Here is a 19,996-nt window from a genome sequence, read left to right on the forward strand (position 1 = left end):
TTATTTCAAAATTACACCATTAAATTCATTAATATTTATTACGTTACTCGTAAAAAATTAAATGAAACGCAGTTGTAATAATGATGCAGTATTTCTTTGCAGGCATGTCTCTAGCCACCATCGTCCCGTTCTGGGTCCTTTCATAATAACAACAACATGGCCGCGTTGTACAGAGGCAGACACCGGTGGAAAAGGATTAATTGTTTGCACATATTTTCAAGAAAACTGACAGGTGAGGTAAAATTATTATGTTGGGACTACATGAACAGGTATTTAAATTTGATGGTATCAACAACTGAAAGCGTTTTCCTGTCAACAGACGGAACGGAAAATGTCGCCAGCAACACTGGAAGTCCTGTTATTTAATGTTATCGGGGTCATTTCTGTAGCTTCTTTAACTCATGGTCACTTTATGCCAGTTTTAGTTTCTGTAACACTGGAAAACGCTCTTTTTCATGGTAGATACTGCGCTGATGAGTAACTGGCTAATTCCTGAGAACTCGTTGAATTTTATATTACCAAACAGGAGCTTCATCACCTAGTTGTTCAAACAATCGTTAGTTAACAGTTAGTGTCTCAATACATGATAGCACTGTCAATATAGATGCCGTAAAACGCTCTAACTACACCCTCATATGTGTTTTGGGGGAATATTTATATAACGACAGCATGTTTACTTTAAGATTAAATTCAGACACGACGTTTCAGCATAATGATAATTAATATTAATAGTTAAAGTTGTCTTGTAAAATAATTCAAGTGGAAAGGAAGGTAGACTGCTGTACCTCCCGTGGACGCTGTTTAGTCTAACACGTGACGGAAATCTTTCAACTGAGGTCAACTGAGGAATGTTTTCAAATCCAGTGTCACGGTGTACAGAAGTTCAACTTAAAAGTGTTACTGTCAGTACAACAGTAACAGATCCACAACCCTACTGATAACATAATTCTTAGAAGAATCACCAGACGCCCCACAAAACGCTGCACAATCACAATACTTCACTCACTTAAAATGTGTTTGACAAACAGCAACACGGATACTAAAACCTGCCATAAATGTTGCAATAAGTCAGTCTGCAGTCTGCAACTGAATGGCGTCAAGTTTCCATACAGCCATCTTCTGTGATAAATCATCGAAAATCACATTTCTGTTGCTGTTTGCACAGACAGAAATTCACACGTACTCAGTCTTCCTTTTCTATGGAAACATGACCAGCTGGCAGCCAGGGTTGAGTCAAGACCCCTCAAGTTGAGCTTCTGTCTGCATTTATAAATTAGACGGCAATTATTTGCAAACCTTGACACTCGCTCTGCGAGTCAGTCCAAGTCAGACTGCAGCTGTTTGCAGAAAGGTTGACTCCTATCAGGGGACCTGTGCAATCACCTTGGAATCACAAATGGTCTTGAGCGTGCAACACCCTCAAGCTGTGGCCAACAATTCACCTCAAGTTCCAGTCACTGAAAATATATGAAAAAAGTCAATACAATCAAGAGTCAGCCACCATTTTTATGAATTATTATTATTTTTGTAGATGCAAGCAAGTTGCTGTCCTTTTTGCACTTATGTGACTGAGTCATTAGCTCGTTTAGATGTTTTTTATTCAAGCCGATTGAATGTAAGTTTGCTCGGCTATTATTATCTCAGGATGGCAATGTGGGAGATGAGCCCTCTAATTTGCAGTATTTCAGTTTATTTCTTAAAATATCAATATTTGTTGTTACTATATCCCCATGTAAAATATCACAATAATATGCTGTATCAATCCCCCCAACTATCCCACCCTTCATAATTATACTGTGTCTACTATTGATTTTATATTCTCATGCAGGGAAGAACGACTATGACCTGTTGGTTATTGGTGGGGGCTCTGGAGGTCTTGCCTGTTCCAAAGAAGGTGAGGTGTTATCCTTGTTATTCTTTAATTTTTCCAGAGGCATTTTTGAGGAACCCGCTAACAATATGATAACATTTTGCAGCGGCACAACTGGGACAGAAAGTGGCTGTGTTAGATTATGTGGAACCATCTGCCAAAGGTGAAGTACATTTTGCAGAGCATAGTTTTTCAGTTATTTCTACCAACTGAAACACTGAGATTTACAGATGAGACTGAGTGTATTTCACTTTGTCTAACAGGTACCAAGTGGGGTCTTGGTGGTACGTGCGTTAATGTGGGATGCATTCCTAAGAAGCTCATGCATCAGGCTGCTTTACTTGGGACTGCAGTCAAAGATGCTAAGATGTATGGCTGGCAGATCCCAGACACAGTCTCCCACGACTGGTAGGTCTCACCCAAGCTTAGTTGCTCTTATGTCTCACCTGGAGATAGCACAGAATGAATAGCTCAGTGGCACCATCTAGTGATGTAAGTACAGTAAGACAGGTTTAGGTGTGTCCTCTTTTCCTCTGCAGGTTCGTACTCATTTTTAATCAATAAATTCAAACTTCCTTAAAAAAAAAAGACAAAATTAAGAAATTAAAAAAATGCATTAAAACTTTAGTTGGTCTGTCTTTAAAAATAATTTCTAAAGTGTTTAAAATCCCAGCAGTCTGGTCTTTCTTTTCCCTCTTTGCATTGTTTCTTGCTGCAGTGCTGTGGTTGGTTTATAGCATTACCCCTGGTGTGTTTTCCAGGCCCACCATGGCTGAGGCTGTTCACAACCACGTCAAGTCGCTAAATTGGGGCCACAGAGTTCAGCTGCAGGACAAGTGAGTGACAGCAGATCAGCTGTTATCATTATTTAACTTACTGGTTTCAGTGATGTTTCAGTTAGTTAACTCTTTTAATAAAGGGCATAGTGAGTCACTCCTCAGTCTATTTGCTTTTTTGCAGCAATAAATGTTAATATTTGAAATAATCGTGGAACTCTTAATAAAATTGCATATGTTTCATATTGTCTACAACAATTAGTGCGTAAAATAGATATGAAATGTTTTTCACGTGACACTCTTTATCCCTCCCTGTTAATTTTCCATTCTATACTTCCCATAAGATACTTATAAATATTTACACACCAGCCTAGTTCCATTTTTTCTTCTTCTTCATGGCGTCATATTGCTGAAGGCTGTACATTTCTGCTACACACACCACACAGCTGAAGGATTGATCGTCAGTGACCACATGTTGATAGAGTGACTGGCTGTAGGGCAAACAGGTGTTAACCTGTGTGAATGTGCCCAAGCTTCAACCACAAAGCTTTCAATCCAGTGAGATCATTTGTTTGGACTCGAGTGTTAATGTTACTTATAGGAATTCTTTTTTTTTTTTAAATAACAATTAGCCAAAAGGGGATGTTTTTTAACTACAGGCAAAGCAGATACAACATGCAAGTGTTTGAACAGGTTCACTTATGCTGCTTCGTGTTCTCTTCAATAAACATCATTTAATACTACGTAAAATATATATATACTGTTTACTGTTTTGCAGGAAGGTGAAATATATGAACCTTAAAGGAAGTCTGGTGGATGAGCACACAGTCAGAGGACTGAGTAAAGCAGGGAAGGAGGTGGGCTGCAATATTAACTGAAACTGGCTGTTGGTTACTGAGAATATAACGTGTGGCGTATATCCCATTTTAACAGGTTAATGTCAACAGTATTTCTTTAAGTCGTTTAATTTTTCTTGTTTTCGCTGGTATATTATGAAATGTACATTTAAGTAAAAGAATGTTAGTTTCGATGTCTCGTTAAAGAGGATCTGTTATGATAATTTCCACATAAGCCTTGTTTAGGTTATACTAAACTTTGGTGCTGTACATCATCAATGGTCTAAAACAACCCTTTGTAGTGCCCTGCTTTCCTTTAATCCAGCTTTCTTCTACTTGGAAACAAAAGAGTTTACAAGCGTCTGTCCTCCCATTTAGAGCTTTAAGCCTGACTTGATCATATTAAGGAGATGCTCTATCTTTAACATCATACGCAGTCAAGAACAGGGAAAATATGTCAGAAATGGAGTGTGTACAGTGGTCTGAATTTTAGTCGTGTTTCAAATGAGCATCTAATGGTATGTATATATCCATCAGTCCATCCGTTCTCTATTGCTTATCCAATTCAGGGTCCTCGGGGGGGTGGGAGCCTATCCCAGCTACTATAAGGCGAGAGGTGGGGTGCACTCTGTATATATGATGGAAAATATGGAAGACTCACAAAGAGCGCCGCTTCCATCAACACCATAATGCTGAATACTGCAGGGACCACTTGCTTTCATTTGACATTTCCTCATGTTTTGAAGGAAATGAACAAAAGCTGTTATTTATCACTTCCCTCTCCTCTTCTATAGACCATCCTGACTGCCAAGAACATTGTGATCGCCACAGGTGGACGGCCCAAATACCCCACTAATGTAAATATGCCATAGACCTAATATGCCACACTCAAGGAAACTGTTCCCCCTTTGTTGTGTTTAACATTATCTGCAGACCTGTTGACTGATAGATTGATATTTTTGTTCATAGCTTTAACTGTTGTTGCAGATTCCTGGAGCAGCGGAGCATGGCATCACCAGTGACGACATATTCTGGTTGAAGAAGTCTCCTGGAAAAACGTGAGTGCACACGAACACACATCTCATATGTGGCCTCCATGTTGCTGCTGCTTCCAAATAACTACAGGATTGTCGTCATCGTTCTCTATACATTACGCTACAGTGAAAATAGAATCGCCAACCTTTGCAGCTCTCTCGCCGCTCTACCCACCGAGCTACCTCGCTCGCTGACATGGCACATCTCGCCTGTCACGCACTGTAATCATTCATCAGGGACATGCAGTTTGTTTTTCTCCCTTCCTGTCAGCCTGTCCTCGCCTCATGATTCAGATTAGCAGTGTGCATCCTGACCTTTAGAGAACAAGCCCTTTAATCCAGCCATTTAGTGCCTGTCACCACCTGGTTAATTGGTCTTTCCCTGACGTTTCCTCTTGGCACATCGCGCAGATGGTGACTAGTGGTTGTGGTGTACCTGGCTGCGGAGGTTGTTTGCTTTGTGATGATAGATAAGCAGAAATAATTATTCCGATAATAAAGCTCCACATAAACATAAGCATGTAGTTATTAACTGTTCATATTTACAAATGTTTTTCTTTTTAATGTCGATTTTATTGGTTTGGTTTTGTGACTGTAGCAACCTGTTGCATTGTCTTGTTAAACACCATCAAATATTTGTGTGTGAAACTGAATTATCCACTCAGGGAGACAACTTGAGCTCAGGAAGTCCTTTGATGTAAGCGAGCGTTGGTTAGTGGAGTCCTCCGACTTCTCCGCAGGCACAGTTGTGCATTAGCATTAGCCTCCTCGCAACAGGAACTTAATCACACACTGTAGCGTGAGCCGAAGGTGTTGTCTTGTTGAGGCATCAGCTGTGTAGGTGAGGTCCGGGAGGTTGTTGCTGGAGGCAGAGCTCGTGTAGAAGGGGGTTACAAAGCGAGTGATGGGTGTCTAATGGACCTTGAAGCAAACACACACACAAATGACAGATCTGGCTTCGGGGCCAGAGTCCAGCCCTACCTGGCAGCCATCAGCATGCTATCAGAGGAAAACAGTGAGCATGTGCCAACAGGACATTGATACTGGTGTGGCACAGTATTTGGGTTTTTGTAGTGGCTCTAACCTTGTTCTGTGTTGTGGACCACATGTAGCATGAAGAGGTCTTCCGTGTCTTTTTAGAGAAATGACGCAGTTACAGAGCACAACATGTCAGAATGAAACATGAACATAGTCATGGATAGACCCACATACGATACCTGCTTCTGTACAGAGACAAAACTGTCACTTGATCATTTACGTTAGCGGTTCTCAAACTGAGAGCAAGTCTGTGGTAAAAAGCAAATTTTTCTTGAGATAGAAACCCCACCGTTTTGGTTTTAGAGAATTTTCAAATCCCCACTCTATACCTCATCACTTGTATAAGTCAAGGTCAATGGTCCTCTTTTGGGCCAGCTTATTGTCAACAGTGTAACCCTGTACTGTAACCTAAATACCAGCCCGGCCTCGCATAGCTCTGCAATAAAGTGCAATAATTGGGCCCAAAGAATGTATTTTAACATCACTTTGCAAAAGTCAAAGGCCAAAAATGTGTATAAAAACACATTTCTTTTTCACAATTCTTAATGTAAACTGTCAATTAATATTATCTACATCAGCGGTCTCCAACCTTTTTTGCGCCACGGACCGGTTTATGCCCGACAATATTTTCACGGACCGGCCTTTAAGGTGTCGCGGATAAATACAACAAAATAAAACTAGTACCGGTACCGAAGAAAAGAAGATTTATTCGTAACACACGTGAAAAGACCCAGGAAAACTGAGTAAACGATAAAAACGATAACAAAATAACGCTGAAAACTGATAAAAACCCTGAAAACCACACATTTCACACCTGAGCCTCAACTCTCGCGGCCCGGTACCAAACGACTCACGGACCGGTACCGGTCCGAGGCCCAGGGGTTGGGGACCGCTGGTCTACATCCATTCATAGTTAGAATGATAACTCCCTTTATAACTTCCCCACATGGATGCATAGCTTTAGTGCTTTTGCTGTTGTACAAACACACAGTTTTATGAAACTGGCCCAAAAGTGTTAACTTGCACCCACAGTAAATACACAGTACTACATCAGCATTATTCTCATAAATACCTTTTATTTTAAATGACTTCTAATTCTGATAAAAAGTAGGAATTGCAGAAAAAACAGTTGAAGCTAAAATGCAGTGTCATTCAGTTTTTTTTCCTCAGTTTTTCAAAGTAAATGCATCAGTTGTTATGTTGAGGACTTTAATACTGAAATGCTAGTTAAAGGCAGTCATACTGTTACATTATAATCCAGCTGTAACCTTTGTCAGACTCACTAACAGCAGTAATCTAACATGAGAGAGGAGATGACATTGTGGCCAACCTGAAATACTTTCAGGACAAGTAAGCAGCTTGTAATGAAAAATATCAAACTCCTACTGTCCTTTGTAGCAATATCTGCCGACATACTCAACAAGGACACAGAAATATCCAAATGTGTATCTTATTCCTGACTTTTGAAGAGCTGCCCAAGGTTAACTGGCAGCCACCGACCGCTGAAAGCACAGCTACTTCCTCAGGAAAAAGGCCTTGGTTAGAGTCCCCATCAACGCGCTACTACTGCGATCAGGAGCCAAGCCTCAAGCAATGTACATGTTTCCTGGGTGGCTCCCTGTCCAACTTGTCACTTTAAATAAGATTAAATGATTTGAATTTTTCCTTTTATTACTGGATTTTTTTGTTTCTTGTTTTTAATCATGGTGATACTCTGGCCTGTGAACCTAATGCATGTTTACTAAGCTGATGTGAATTTTACAACCTCTGGTTTCCCTCAAACGTTGCCATTATTGAAGAGGGTCAGTAGGGTTGTAAAGGTTCAAATCATCATCATCCTTTTAAAGAATGTTTTGTATTTTTAAAAGAATGTGTTGCAGCTGCACAGACCAGTCAAACGTACTGTCAAACACAATGGAGCAGAAGAAGAGTTGTGATGGGGGGTTGGGGGCTGGAACCAGGTTCTCAGTGATGAAAGTGTGGAATCAAGCTAAACCTCTTTGCCTAATCTTCTTTAAGCTACTACACAATACATGTTAAGTGCAGGTGTGCATTGCGTAGACGTGGGGAACATGGGCACTGATGCTTTCAGTGGTTAGTGATAGCACGGACAGGGGTAGGATGTGCCGCAGGCAACCAGAGCTGTCATGTGGAGCAGACGTAAGGGAGGAAGGTCTGTTTTGTGATGCTAAAAGGGGCCTCATCCATGAGGGTGATAGCCTTCACTCAGCAGGAAGATGGGTGGACTTGAGCCCTGAACATGGCACACCCCATCTGCGGGGATTAGCCTAAACGCCGGCAATTAGATCTCCTCAACGCTACAGATCTCAGCGTGATTACAAGCGTGATTCATCTGGACCACACGCGAGCACAGAGCACACATAGTTTTTACTGTCGCTGTTTTCTGCATTTTCTTCACACGTCCTCACTCGCGAGGTTATGAAGTTTTAAAATTCCCCACCTGTCTAATTCGAGGATTTAAAGTAAAAACATTTTGAGCTTTTAGCTTTGGATTGGTTTTGTTTTATTTGGCCAAAGTGAGCGGCGCAAATGATGAAATGTATCTTTATTGCATTGTTAGTTTTGCTAAGAGCTTCTCTGTATTTGTGTTTTGCAGACTTGTGGTCGGAGCCAGCTGTATCCTTTTGTCTGCCACAGAGCTGGTAAATGAAGCCATTGTGTAAGGTGTGCTGATCATCAGCTGACAAATGGTGAAGTTGTTGCCTTTCGGCATCTAATAAAATAAAACAGCTCTAGTCCTCAACCTGATGTTGCTCAGATGTAGCTCTGGAGTGTGCAGGCTTTCTCAAAGGCATCGGCTTGGACACCACAGTGATGGTTCGCAGCATCGCTCTCCGGGGTTTCGATCAGGTACTGCTCTCTGAACCAGGTTCTCTGTATTCTGGGCATTGTGATAGAAAACTTTTCCATGTTTGAATTTGGATGTTCTCTTTTGGTTCGTACAGCAAATGGCAGGTCTAGTGACAGACTACATGGAAGCCCATGGGACCAGATTCGCATGGAAATCTGTCCCAAACAGAGTAGACAAACTTTCCTCAGGAGCCCTGCAGGTCACCTGGACTGACACCCAGACAGGGAGCGAGCACAAGGACACATTTGACTCCGTGTTATGGGCAGTTGGTGAGTTTGTGTGTGTTAGAGGGACATCTTGAAGATCAATTGGAGATCTGGAGAGTTAGAAACTCATTATGTGCTTACTGACTTGACTTGATTCTGACACAAGTTAGATAAAGATTCTAGACTTGACCTCTACCTGACTGTTGTGAGCCTTGAGTTCCTTGAAAACATATTGGCCTTGATTCTGATATAGGCCTTCTTGTCCAATATCAGTGTCTGACCTCACAAATGTGCATCTGGAAGAACAGTCACAAATTCCCATATACACACTTCTAAACCTTTTGGAAAGCCTTCCCAGAAGAAGTGGCATCATATTAAACCCCATCTATTAAAAATGGGATGTCAATCAGGTTCATATGCATGTGACCGCAGACGAGTGAATATGCTCGGCAATATAGTGTAACTCCTTATTCTCTATTTTGTAGAGCTTTTACTGAGACCACATTTAATAGTCTCTCAGTGTAACCACGTATCCCTGTAATGAAACTCTGGTGTTACTGTTTTCTCACTGCCACCGGTTTCTCTGTCATCTAAAATAGAGTGCAGTGTCAGCAGATAGCACATGAATCAAGGCTGAAAACAAAGTAATAAAGACTGAGTGATGGGAATGGCCAGGGGAAGTGTTAATCACCCACTCTTGGCTCTCTGGTTGGAGGAGGGCAGGATGCACCCAGGCACAGGGTCACTACGTTCCCCTCTTTGTTCTCTATCTCTGCTCCTTCCTGCCCGTGCCAACCTTGCGGAAACCAACCTTGCATCTGTCACTGCCATCCCTACTCATAACCCTCCGCCTGCCATTACCAGCAGTCCTCCTCCTCTTCCTCCTCCTCATCTATTCATGCTGTATTCTATCGTTTCACTTCTGTTATACCAGCAGCATGAGAAACAATGGAAGGAATAACCGTCCATCAGGGCCACAATTGTGGGTTTGTTTGTGTTGCATGCTTTCAAAAGCAACACTCTGCTTCCAAAAAACTGACCAGAAAAGTTTTGAGTGTTTGCGTGAGAGAGAAGGGGGATCCCTCGGCTCAGTGCGTGTGACAGCAACGAGGATGTGCGTGACCCTGCAGCTGAGATGACGTTCTTTCTTCCCTCCCGCGACTGAATTCCCACGTCGTCCTCTCAGCGTTAGACTTATGGTGTGAATGTTTCCACTGAGCGCGCGTATCAGCAGACACTTGTGAACATGTGTGAGACATTGCTTAGCTCATGTTTCCTTCTTTGTTTAGAGCGAGAGTTCAAAGCCTTTACATTTTAGAACTCAACAAAGTGTAAAAATTAATTTACTCCCAATTCCCCGTACACAAAACATCTCTGTATTTTCGGCTTGTTTTTATCGTCTTCACATTTTTCACTATTTGCAGCAACACTGTAGTTTTAACGGGTTTCCAGAAATTGTCAAAGTTTCCTCTCTTTTGGTGCCGCTAGCTGAAACCCCTCTGAGGCCTGTATCTATATCAATGACAGCTTTTGTTCCCATACAGTAAAGTGAGAACCAGTAACAATGTAGCTTCTGCTCTTTGAAGTGTGGATGCAGGAGTTATGAGTACAAGGCCACTTCCCTTTACTGCTGCCTTACACTAGAGGCCAGGCAGAGTCCCAGGCCTCTGTGGAGTTATTAAAGGCCAGAGGGGACCAGGGGACCGTATCACCACAGTCTACCACATCCTTCTCTATGTCCATGCCTCCCTCCACCTTTCCCCCGCTCCTTCCTGACCTCATGGCCGCCGCTCCTCTGTCCAGGTGTGCCCACAGAAACACACCAGGAAACATAACATTTGCACATTTCCTGTCATGCATACAGACAGTGGGCACATTAGTCTTCTTCCTCACTGTCCTCTGCACTGCTCCAGGATGTCATTGGAAAACATTTCCTTTTTTTTTTTCTTTTCTGTTTTATGAGATTTTGTTTCAGTTCAGTTTCTTTGTAAGTCTTCAGTTTAACACTGCTGACCTGCTCCACTTGTATGAGTGTAATTTGATCCGATTTGACTGAAAGTGCTGGCAACACAGTCAGCTAAGCCCACAGTTGTCATCGCATTTCAATTAAAATGTTGCTGAAGTGTGATTGTTGCCAAAAGCTACATGTGCTCACATTTGACCAGCAGCTCTCGGCCCTCTGACCGTGTTCTGAGGTTGGCAGAAAACATTTTGTTCTTACAGGATTCTGTCATGCAAATTAAAATACTCAGTGAGAAAATTGGTCATTATTAGAAAGATGTTCAGTATGGTGTTAGAGCAGAAGCTATACATACAGTATGGGCGGTCACATTATAGTGTTAGATTTGAGTTTTACACAAATAATTTCTTTCTTGTTTATAGAATAAATACATTGAGGTGCTCTGTTTTTTTTTTCTTCTAGTTACTCTGTATAACCTGATGCCTCAAGAAAAATTCATCTATTTCATCTTTGTTTATATGGTTTATGTTTTTGATCAGGAAAGCATCCAATCTTATTTTAACTTGTGCAGTTACACACATAAAGACCAGATATATAAAAAGAGTCTGTACTTACTGCTCAGAGTTTATTGATAATTGTTTTTATAGGCTAATTTGGACAATTTTTCATTTTAGATTAATTGAGAAGTGCTTTTATTTGTCGGTTGCAGTTTCCCACAACTGAGATGACAGACCTTGCCGACCGTACATACAATACACAAACATCACACACAGATATTATGACACCATAACACAATGAAAAGCACAGACAAGCAACATGGGAAAATATTCCAGTGTGAAAATATTTTATAATCTAAAGTATACAGTAACTCAGTGACAGACATGTATTTATGTCGGAGAGATGAATCTTTTGAAACAGGATCTAGATCATTATCAGAAGTCTCCTTGTAAGCAGAACTATACTAAACAAGTGAGAAACAGTAAAATTTAACCTTCCTAAATATTGTCTGACACTCCACAGTATATACTGTTTTATTACCATATTTACAGGCTGGTGTAAACTACTTGTTAAACCTAACTGGTTAAGTTTTACCTGTTGACTTCTGAAGATTCTCGAGAGCTCTAATCTTCCAGCTGTGTCAGCCACATCTCGTCATGGCCTTCAGCTACAGATTTGTTAGAAAGTCTTTATAAGTTTTTATAAATCGATTCATTCCTAAATGCAAATATGAAATAGAGTTGCTATAGTAAATGCAGTTAAATTACTCATGTCACATGTGATGACACTTTTGAAATTACACATTAATAAATTAAGTCGTTAATAAAATACATTTGTATATTACAACTAGTTTGTAGTGTTTTACTTTATACTTGTAAATACTAATTGGGACCTGATGTATTCCTAATTTTAAATTAATAATACAGAAATTAAAAATTGAATTGAAAAAACCTCATTTAAACAGGAAAAAGATACAATGTCTAAGTTTTGCTACAAATCACTACAAAATATTCCAACTCAAGAATGACAAGTATTGCAGTGTTTGGGTCTCACAGGACAGGAAAATATTTAGAATTCAGTCTCTCGGGAATAAGTAATGACTGGCTAACTTCCTTGACTCCTCCTTCTCTGTGCTCTCAATCCCATTAAGCCACACATGCTGTAGAGCCCTAGACAGGTCCCTATAGCCCCCCCACCCCCCCAGTCTGAGAGGAAGGGGAAGGACGTTGTTCTTCGGCTCCAGCCAGGAAAAAGAGTCTCAGGCGTTTGTTGTTTTTGCTGTCCGATAGCATCTACATGGGCACCTCAGGACTGGGTGTTTATTATTGCTACCCATGCAGGTTGCAAAAAGCTATGCTGAGAATGGGGGAGCATGTGGTCCATGCTCCATCACCATGGAGACTTGGTGTTGACAGCATCAGTCAGCCATCCCCCAGGAAGTGTCAGAAATTGCACCTTGGGATGTCCCAAGGGATCAGGGGGATGCCCATGCACAGCTGCTCATCAGCTGACCAGACTTCGAGTTTTTGCCTTATAATCACTGGTAATGGTACTGTTTAAAGATGAGATTTATCCAATAAAAGGCAATCTTAAACCTAGAGATATTAAATATACAGTGATGTAAAATGGAAAAAATATCCTATTTGAGATGCTAATACAATTATTTAATGAGTTTCTCCTAAATTTTATTAAAGATGTTCAAGGTCCTTAAAAATGTCAGTGGTTTTTGGTGTTCTCCTGCTTCTGTGCTGCCAAACTTAACTATTAAGCAAGCACACAGATTATTAGTATCTAGACTTCTCACAGAGGTCCAGTGTAACGGCTGAAATTTTGGGTATAAAAATGTAACTCAAGTTACAGGTTTTTTATATATACATATGCAGTAGTAATTTAATAATGCCCCTCTGTTGTTGTTGTTGTTGTTGTTTTGCTAATATTTCTTAATAACTTCAGGTAGAGCTCCTGAAACCAAAGCCCTGGGCCTAGACAAGCTTGGTGTTCAGCTCAACAAAGAGACGGGGAAAATAGTCGTAGGTCCTGATGAGTCAACCTCGGTGCCAAACATCTACGCTTTCGGTGACATCGGTGAGGTAAGCTTTGTCAACAGCAGACACTGCTTTGTTTAAAAGTGGAGAAACAGCACTATGCTACAGTGGCTGAAAGTCCACACCAATCCCAATAGACTGTATAATACTTTGCATAGTTTAAACATTTGGCCCAGAGATGCCTCAGTTCTGTGATGTTCACAAAATATTAACATGAAGTTAATGTAATTCTGTGGTGATCACATCATTGTATGTCAGCAAAGTACGAGCTGGTTGTTGTGATTGAAACGGTACAGCTATTATTTCTTATACTGGTGTTTACTGGAGAGAAGACGAGCTAAAGTTGGAACTGTCTAAGTGGATGGTCAAGAGCTTCTCTGAACTTGCAGCATTTCAAGCAAAATCTTTTCTCACAGTACAGAGAAGGTCCAGGTTTAGAACATTTAAGAATGACACCAAGTGGACTTAATAAGGGACTTACTTTTCTCTTGGTAGGTTATTACTTTTAAAACACACTTCAAACCAAAAGCACTATTAAATGCATAAGACTATATTTAAGTAATATATAAATAAAAATAAATTAGGCAACTTAATATAGAAAATAAATAATTTCTAGTTTCTTCAAAATTACAATTTGACTATAGAAACGTTTGTGTTTTTGTATTTTATATATATCCTGAGTCAGAAATGAAATTGAACATGTACTACCTTCCAACTAATGCATTTTTTTTTTAAACCGCTGTAGCTAAACAATCTTTTTTTTTCTTTTTTTTTTTTGCCTGTCCCGTTTGGCTCTTTTGCCATCAGAATTGTTGTCTAAAGGCAAAGAAAGATGCCCAACGGATTTACTTTACCAAATTGACCATCCCAGCCTTGCCGTAATGGTCCATTTGATTCACCTTTTATTGTTTATTTTATTTTCACTTGCTGAATACGGGACAGACTTGACTGGGGGAAAGAAGGGGAGAAAGAAAGAGGGAAAGAGAAACAGCTGAGAAGAGGGACGGGGGAGAAGGGCAAAAAACAAAAACAAAACTTCCAACTAATGCTAATATAAAAATAAAGATTTAATGTAAAAATGTTTTACAGTCATTCTCTTTTTATAAATACTTTGTAAATTTGTCCAGACTGTACACTGTGGATGTTAAAATTTTCTAGAATGGTGGATGTTTAGTAGGTAAACACTTGATTGATACTGACACAGAAAGTATGAATGCTGAAAACAAAATATTTGAACCTGCCGAGATTAAAGGAAGTAACTGCAAAAAGGCCATTTTTTTGAAATAAACCTAAAAGCCACATCACATAAGATCAGATTAGTAAAACTTTAAGAACAGCAAGAAGTCTTTTTTTGTATGACTTCAACAAGCCAGCTTATATTTAAAAGCTCTGAAATGTAAGTCTCCACTAACAGCAAGACTACAGCATTTTTTCATTTTGCTAAAAAACAATAAATAAAAAAATTAAAAATTTAAAAAAAAAAAAAAAAAAAAAAATATATATATATATATATATATATATATATATATATATATATATATATATATATATATATATATATATATATATATATATATATATATAATTTTTTTTTTTTTTTTTTTAATTTTAGTACTACTTGAGCATAACGAATAAAATAAAATTATTAACTTGAATCCCTTTGATGTTTTTTGCCCTTCTCTACTGCATGATCACTGCAGACAACATCATCGCAGAATGCATCTCTTTGCACCAAATAGCAATATTTTCTATGCGAAGTATAGTTTGAAAACCCTTTCTGCCATTTATTGTTTTCGTGTGGACAAAGTGGATCTCTGTGCATTACGTACGTGCCAAATATGGAACTGCAGGACCAGAGTAACCTCCAGGAAAAGAAAGCTTTTCTCACATTGTACTATAACACAAACAGTTTAATGAATTTTCTTTTACAAACTGCATATGTTTTCTATCTTGAAAGTCATAAAAAAAGACAAATAATTTGCATGATTAAAATTTTGACAGCTTCTTCTTTCATTTCATTTTTCTATATTACAGTATTGCATCTTTATTCATTCAGTTTGACCTACAAAACTGAGCTGAACTCTGATTAAGTGAAGGTGTGCAGCAAGCTGGGCTTTAACAAAACCAGCACTGGGTGTTCCAAACTGAGCCAACCGTGTTAAGACTAGTTAAACCTGCAGCATCTAATGTGTTGGTTTCCCCCACCCCCCCAACCAGCTGTACTTCCTTCCTGCCTCCAAGCCTTGTTGCGCACACCGGCAGAGCTTCTTTTTGATTGACAGCTGGCTGTGATCAGTTGTGCTGCACCCTAAACTGACAGTCAGCTTTACACAGCATTTGAAAAGCTCAAGGATTGATATCCCTCCCAATTAGTCCAGCACTTTGATTTTTTTTCCTTTCCCCCTTCCATCTGAGTGCCAAGAAATGCATTATAATGACGCATGCCGTCTGGTGTTTAAACACTTACTGGAATACCAGAGAGCACGGCTGCATACATTGTAGGAGATGCTTTTGGACAACAGGATGTGTGGTGGTAATTTAACAGGTTGAAGTCATGCCTTTAGAATTGCCCTGCAGCCCTGCTGTTTCCTGCTCACTCCAGTTCTACGTCTGTCTGTGTATGTATCCGGAGCCATGCGCTTGTCTCTTTTGGCATCCTTTCAAAACAATAAATGCAAAAACACAAAAGCAGAGATTGTTTTTGTAAGTGAGTGAGACAGTGTAAAGGTGTAGCACTTGTTACTTGTGTCACTCCCTGACTCAGGATTTTTCCTCTGTGGATTTGTGCTAATGTATTAATGTTACTGGTGCAAACAGGAGATCTCTAAGATGACTTAAATTTCCAAGACACACTGCTGAAAATAACAGCTGAGACTGACCACCTGTAAACCAATAAAGACAAGAATAAAAGTCTGAGCACAGAATGTGAGGAGGACATGTAGACGAGCCCTTGAATCTGTGCTGCATTATTAACTGAATACAGAAAAATCATTGGTGTATGCATTATAAAGTTTGCATGTGAAGTTCTGCATGTCTGGCTTATAGAGTCAAGAGCCTGAAGTGGAATTGTCTGAACTCGCATGTCACTGGTATGCTGCTGTACGATGGACAAGAAAACAGCACCTCAGTAGCTGAGTGTAGATTTGCCTGTAATTATGACCGTTTCTGCTCAGTCTAAGAAATGACAGTCTGAGCAAGACTGTCAGGGTGGAACAGAAATCTTGTTGTAGAGCTGCAGGAACTGGAGTCGTATACTGGACATCGCAAGTGTCAAATTTTGCTTGTGGGCCTTTAAAGATTTATGTTATTTTACTTTCTCAGATTGCGAGCTGGCCTGTTTAATTTGCCTGTTTAATTTGCCTGGTGTGTGTGTGTGTGTGTGTGTGTGTGTGTGTGTGTGTGTGTGTGTGTCAGTGAGTGTGTGTGTGTGTGTGTGTGTGTCTGTGAGTGAGTGTGTGTGTGTGAGAGAGAGGGGGGAGATTCATTAAGTTCAAATTTTCTTCTGCTTTAGGGGCGTCCTGAGTTGACCCCGACAGCCATTAAAGCTGGAAAGCTTCTGGCTCGCAGACTGGCCGGTCAAAGCACTGAACTCATGAACTACGACAACGTAAGACGCACAGAAATGCAAAAAAATACATACAAACGCACACACACACACACAGAGCACCTTTCTTGCTTGTTGGGCCTTTTGCATCTATACATTACGCTTCTTTTGTGTGTAATTATGATCATTTCTGCTGTTTCTGTGGTTGGAGTCTCTTATGTACTCCCCCATCCACCCCCATATGATTCATAACATAATGTGTCAGCATTTTCCAAAACATCATCATTCTTCTTCCTATGTATACTCTATCATCCATCAACAAGTCTTAATGAAGGCTTTATTATGATTGTTTGGGTTCGCATCCTACAAGAGACTAACACAAGACCAAGACTAATAAGCTGCCGTCTATTTGATGCGATGTTCACACCATATTAATCTGTTTGAAATGTGTCACTATTTGTATAATGTCGCATTCTTAGCCTTTTTTTGGGGGGAAGATTTGACATAAAAAGCAGAGTATTGAGATTATCCGACCCAAACGATGTCCACGATAGAACGGACATTTTGATTCTTGGACTTTTTAAATTCTATGTGTTCTTATTTTGTGTGACAGGTGCCCACCACAGTGTTCACCCCTCTCGAGTACAGCTGTGTAGGTTTGTCTGAGGAAGAGGCTGAGAAAAGGCATGGAAAAGATGGAATAGAGGTAAAGACTATATGCTATAAGCAGCTCATGGCAGCTGATTGGTAAAATATTTTCTGAATGGATTTGGAGTATTTTCATATATCCACATTTAATTTTTTTTTCATAGGTGAATAAATATCTGCAGGACTAAGCATATCTACAGTCCCTTGCTGGATGCTTATAGCTAAAACACACTAAGCACTAAGATTAAAGACATTAAATAGATTAGAGCTGAACATTCTTCTAAAACCTCACTCAGGGTGTGACTGAAGTGTGTTAACCGATAGATTACTTAAGATGTCACTGATGGTACTAAAACAACTTAAACCTTGACATAAAAGGTCATTTAATATAAGTTTCATCTGTTTAATTTAAGTGGTCTGTGAGGTGGTCTCCCCACACCATTTGTTAATGTAACAACTGCTGTGGCAACAAACTGCATCTGTGTCTATACCTTCGCTCCATTGTTGTCTTATTTTCTGGGACAATACTCGATGAATAGCTGCGTCTCACACACGCTCAAACAGAATGACACCGGCAGAGCCCAGCGGCTTGTTACTGTCAACATTCTGCATTATAAAAAAGCACAATGGCCTCTAACACCTAAGCAAACAGTGGCACACACGGGTACACAAAGCCGTATTTTATCTGTTTGTGTACGTGCAGCGTGTGCCAGATGATGGGCAAAAAGCCGCACAAGATCATTGATAAACGGTTTAGCCGCCGAGCTGGGTGCTGCTGGAGGTGAGTGACAGGTGAGCAGGAGGCCTGATTGAGGTGTGTATGGGGTGATGACAGGCAGGCTGAGATCTGAGGAGAAACTGCAGCACCGGGCCCCGACAGCTGCACGGTCCTCACGACTTGTGTCGGCACGTTCGACGGTAGAATGAAACGCGCTGATGCACATGTCTGTGAGGACTTTGAAATCCAATCAGCATCTTAAAGCAGCACTGAGAGTGCTTTTCTTTTAGGCAGACTTTAATTGTAAAACAAAGTACAGTAGAGGCTACAGACCTATGACCTGATATATTTTTTGTTCTCAATTTAAAAAAACAACAAAGTCTGTATCTAATTCTGATTAGCGTTCAGGTATTTGTTGCATTGCTGGAATTGAAAGTTTAAAGTATTTTTACCTTTTCAAAAGAAGAGATCATCATGACTCTTGCCTTTTAGACTGATTTCAAATAATTCTATATTTCTATTTCTCCTTTTTCTACGATATGTATAGATCTACCATGCTTTCTACAAGCCCCTAGAATTCACTGTTGCAGAGCGTGATGCCAGCCAGTGTTACATAAAGGTAAGGCTCGGCTGCAGACTTTTCTGTTGGTACTTTAAACCCCATATAGCAGCTGAATAACTAAAGGCTTCTTGGCTTCAGGTGGTATGTGAGCAGGGTGGCACTGGGAAGATCCTGGGTCTGCACTTCACTGGTCCAAACGCTGGAGAAGTCGCACAGGGCTTTGCTGTGGGCTTCCAGTAAGTTAATACGTCCTCTGATCACTCTCAGGAGCCTTTTCAACCTACAAACACTGTTTTTATCTTCCTGTGGTCCTCAGTTGATTTAACTGTTGATTTGAAAGTCTTTTTTTTTAATGAGACAAAATATGAGGATACGGTGATTCCATGCCGAATGTCAGTAAAAGCAACTTGAAGGGACTACTTGTTTTTGTGTTTTAGGTGTGGGGCGACATATTCTCACCTGATACAGACAGTTGGAATCCACCCCACCTGTGCAGAGGAGGTGGTCAAGGTCCACATCACTAAGCGCTCTGGCTTGGATGCCACAGTAACTGGCTGCTGAGGTTAAGCACCTCGGTCTCTGAACACACAGTGAGCACGCAGGCTCCTCGGGGTGAAAGCAGAAAGTTAGTTAGCCTAGGTTTATCCTCCTCGTTCTCCTCCTAGCTCTCCATTTCTAGAGGGCCCGATGTTTACGCGGCTGGAACCTGTGAATCAATGTCTCTTCACAGGCTGGTGATGCAGGTTATCTTCACTGACACAGCAAGTGATAACCGCAACTGTTATCATACAATCTACACAAACGTTGTGTACATGCTCTAAAATCACCCAGCTATAGATGTGAGGTTCATGAGAGGCCCGCTACAGAGTGAGCGTCTTTTAAATAAACAGGCTCATCAATCAGGATTACGGCCCGCGGTGAGAATTTTGTTGAAACCGCACGAGAAATGTAGACTGGGTCCGAGCGTTCTTCTGAATATATATATTCTGCAAATATTGTTGTTTCTCTGGCTGTACTTCCTGTCCATTAGTCTTGTAGGTGACACATACCATACACCCCACCCGCCCCCACCGTGACACTGATGGATGGCTCCAGGGCCTTCGCCACAGCGACACCGTTCCATTTCCCATGGACACACACAAATAGTCGACGGGGCGCCTGTCAGTCAGCCAGCAACCTCCTGGGCCGGGGCACCCTTGCTTGTTTAGGGCCCAGCAGAGCCCTTTCGTTTTCCCTTCTGTGCGCTCCACCATCTACATGCATGGAAGCAGTGCAGTGGAACTACCAGTGCGTACTGTCAAAAGCTGTATGGATGCCACATCCCAGGCACGGAGAGCTCTATCTATTAATTAGAGTGCTGTGAGTGAGAGCTTTATTACAGCTGCAATA

The 19,996-nt window shown here is 40.6% G+C and overlaps 1 protein-coding gene across 1 annotated transcript; it reads left to right on the forward strand.

Moving 5' to 3' along the window:
* The first annotated feature begins 94 nt into the window (after positions 1 to 94).
* txnrd2.2 (thioredoxin reductase 2, tandem duplicate 2) lies at positions 95 to 19,318 on the forward strand. Its single transcript, XM_026187617.2, has 17 exons — positions 95 to 232; positions 1,829 to 1,894; positions 1,977 to 2,033; positions 2,134 to 2,278; positions 2,632 to 2,706; positions 3,425 to 3,503; positions 4,277 to 4,339; positions 4,470 to 4,540; positions 8,172 to 8,191; positions 8,334 to 8,425; positions 8,521 to 8,695; positions 13,044 to 13,180; positions 16,647 to 16,742; positions 17,293 to 17,385; positions 18,593 to 18,664; positions 18,746 to 18,843; positions 19,045 to 19,318. The coding sequence occupies exons 1-17, from the start codon at positions 157 to 159 to the stop codon at positions 19,166 to 19,168; spliced, it is 1,539 nt and encodes a 512-aa protein (XP_026043402.1). The 5' UTR covers positions 95 to 156; the 3' UTR covers positions 19,169 to 19,318.
* Positions 19,319 to 19,996: the final 678 nt, after the last annotated feature.

This window comes from Astatotilapia calliptera, chromosome 12 (genome assembly GCF_964374335.1).
Source record: "Astatotilapia calliptera chromosome 12, fAstCal68.1, whole genome shotgun sequence".
Classification (NCBI taxonomy): Eukaryota; Metazoa; Chordata; class Actinopteri; order Cichliformes; family Cichlidae; genus Astatotilapia; species Astatotilapia calliptera.

What these genes read in the sequence shown, in the direction of transcription:
- txnrd2.2 (XM_026187617.2), top strand. Translation starts at nt 157, where the DNA reads ATGGCCGCGTTGTACAGAGGCAGACACCGGTGGAAAAGGATTAATTGT. An exon ending in CTCTCCGGGGTTTCGATCAG is followed by an intron (nt 8,426 to 8,520) that starts GTACTGCTCTCT and finishes TGGTTCGTACAG; the next exon opens with CAAATGGCAGGTCTAGTGAC. An exon ending in AACTCATGAACTACGACAAC is followed by an intron (nt 16,743 to 17,292) that starts GTAAGACGCACA and finishes TTTGTGTGACAG; the next exon opens with GTGCCCACCACAGTGTTCAC.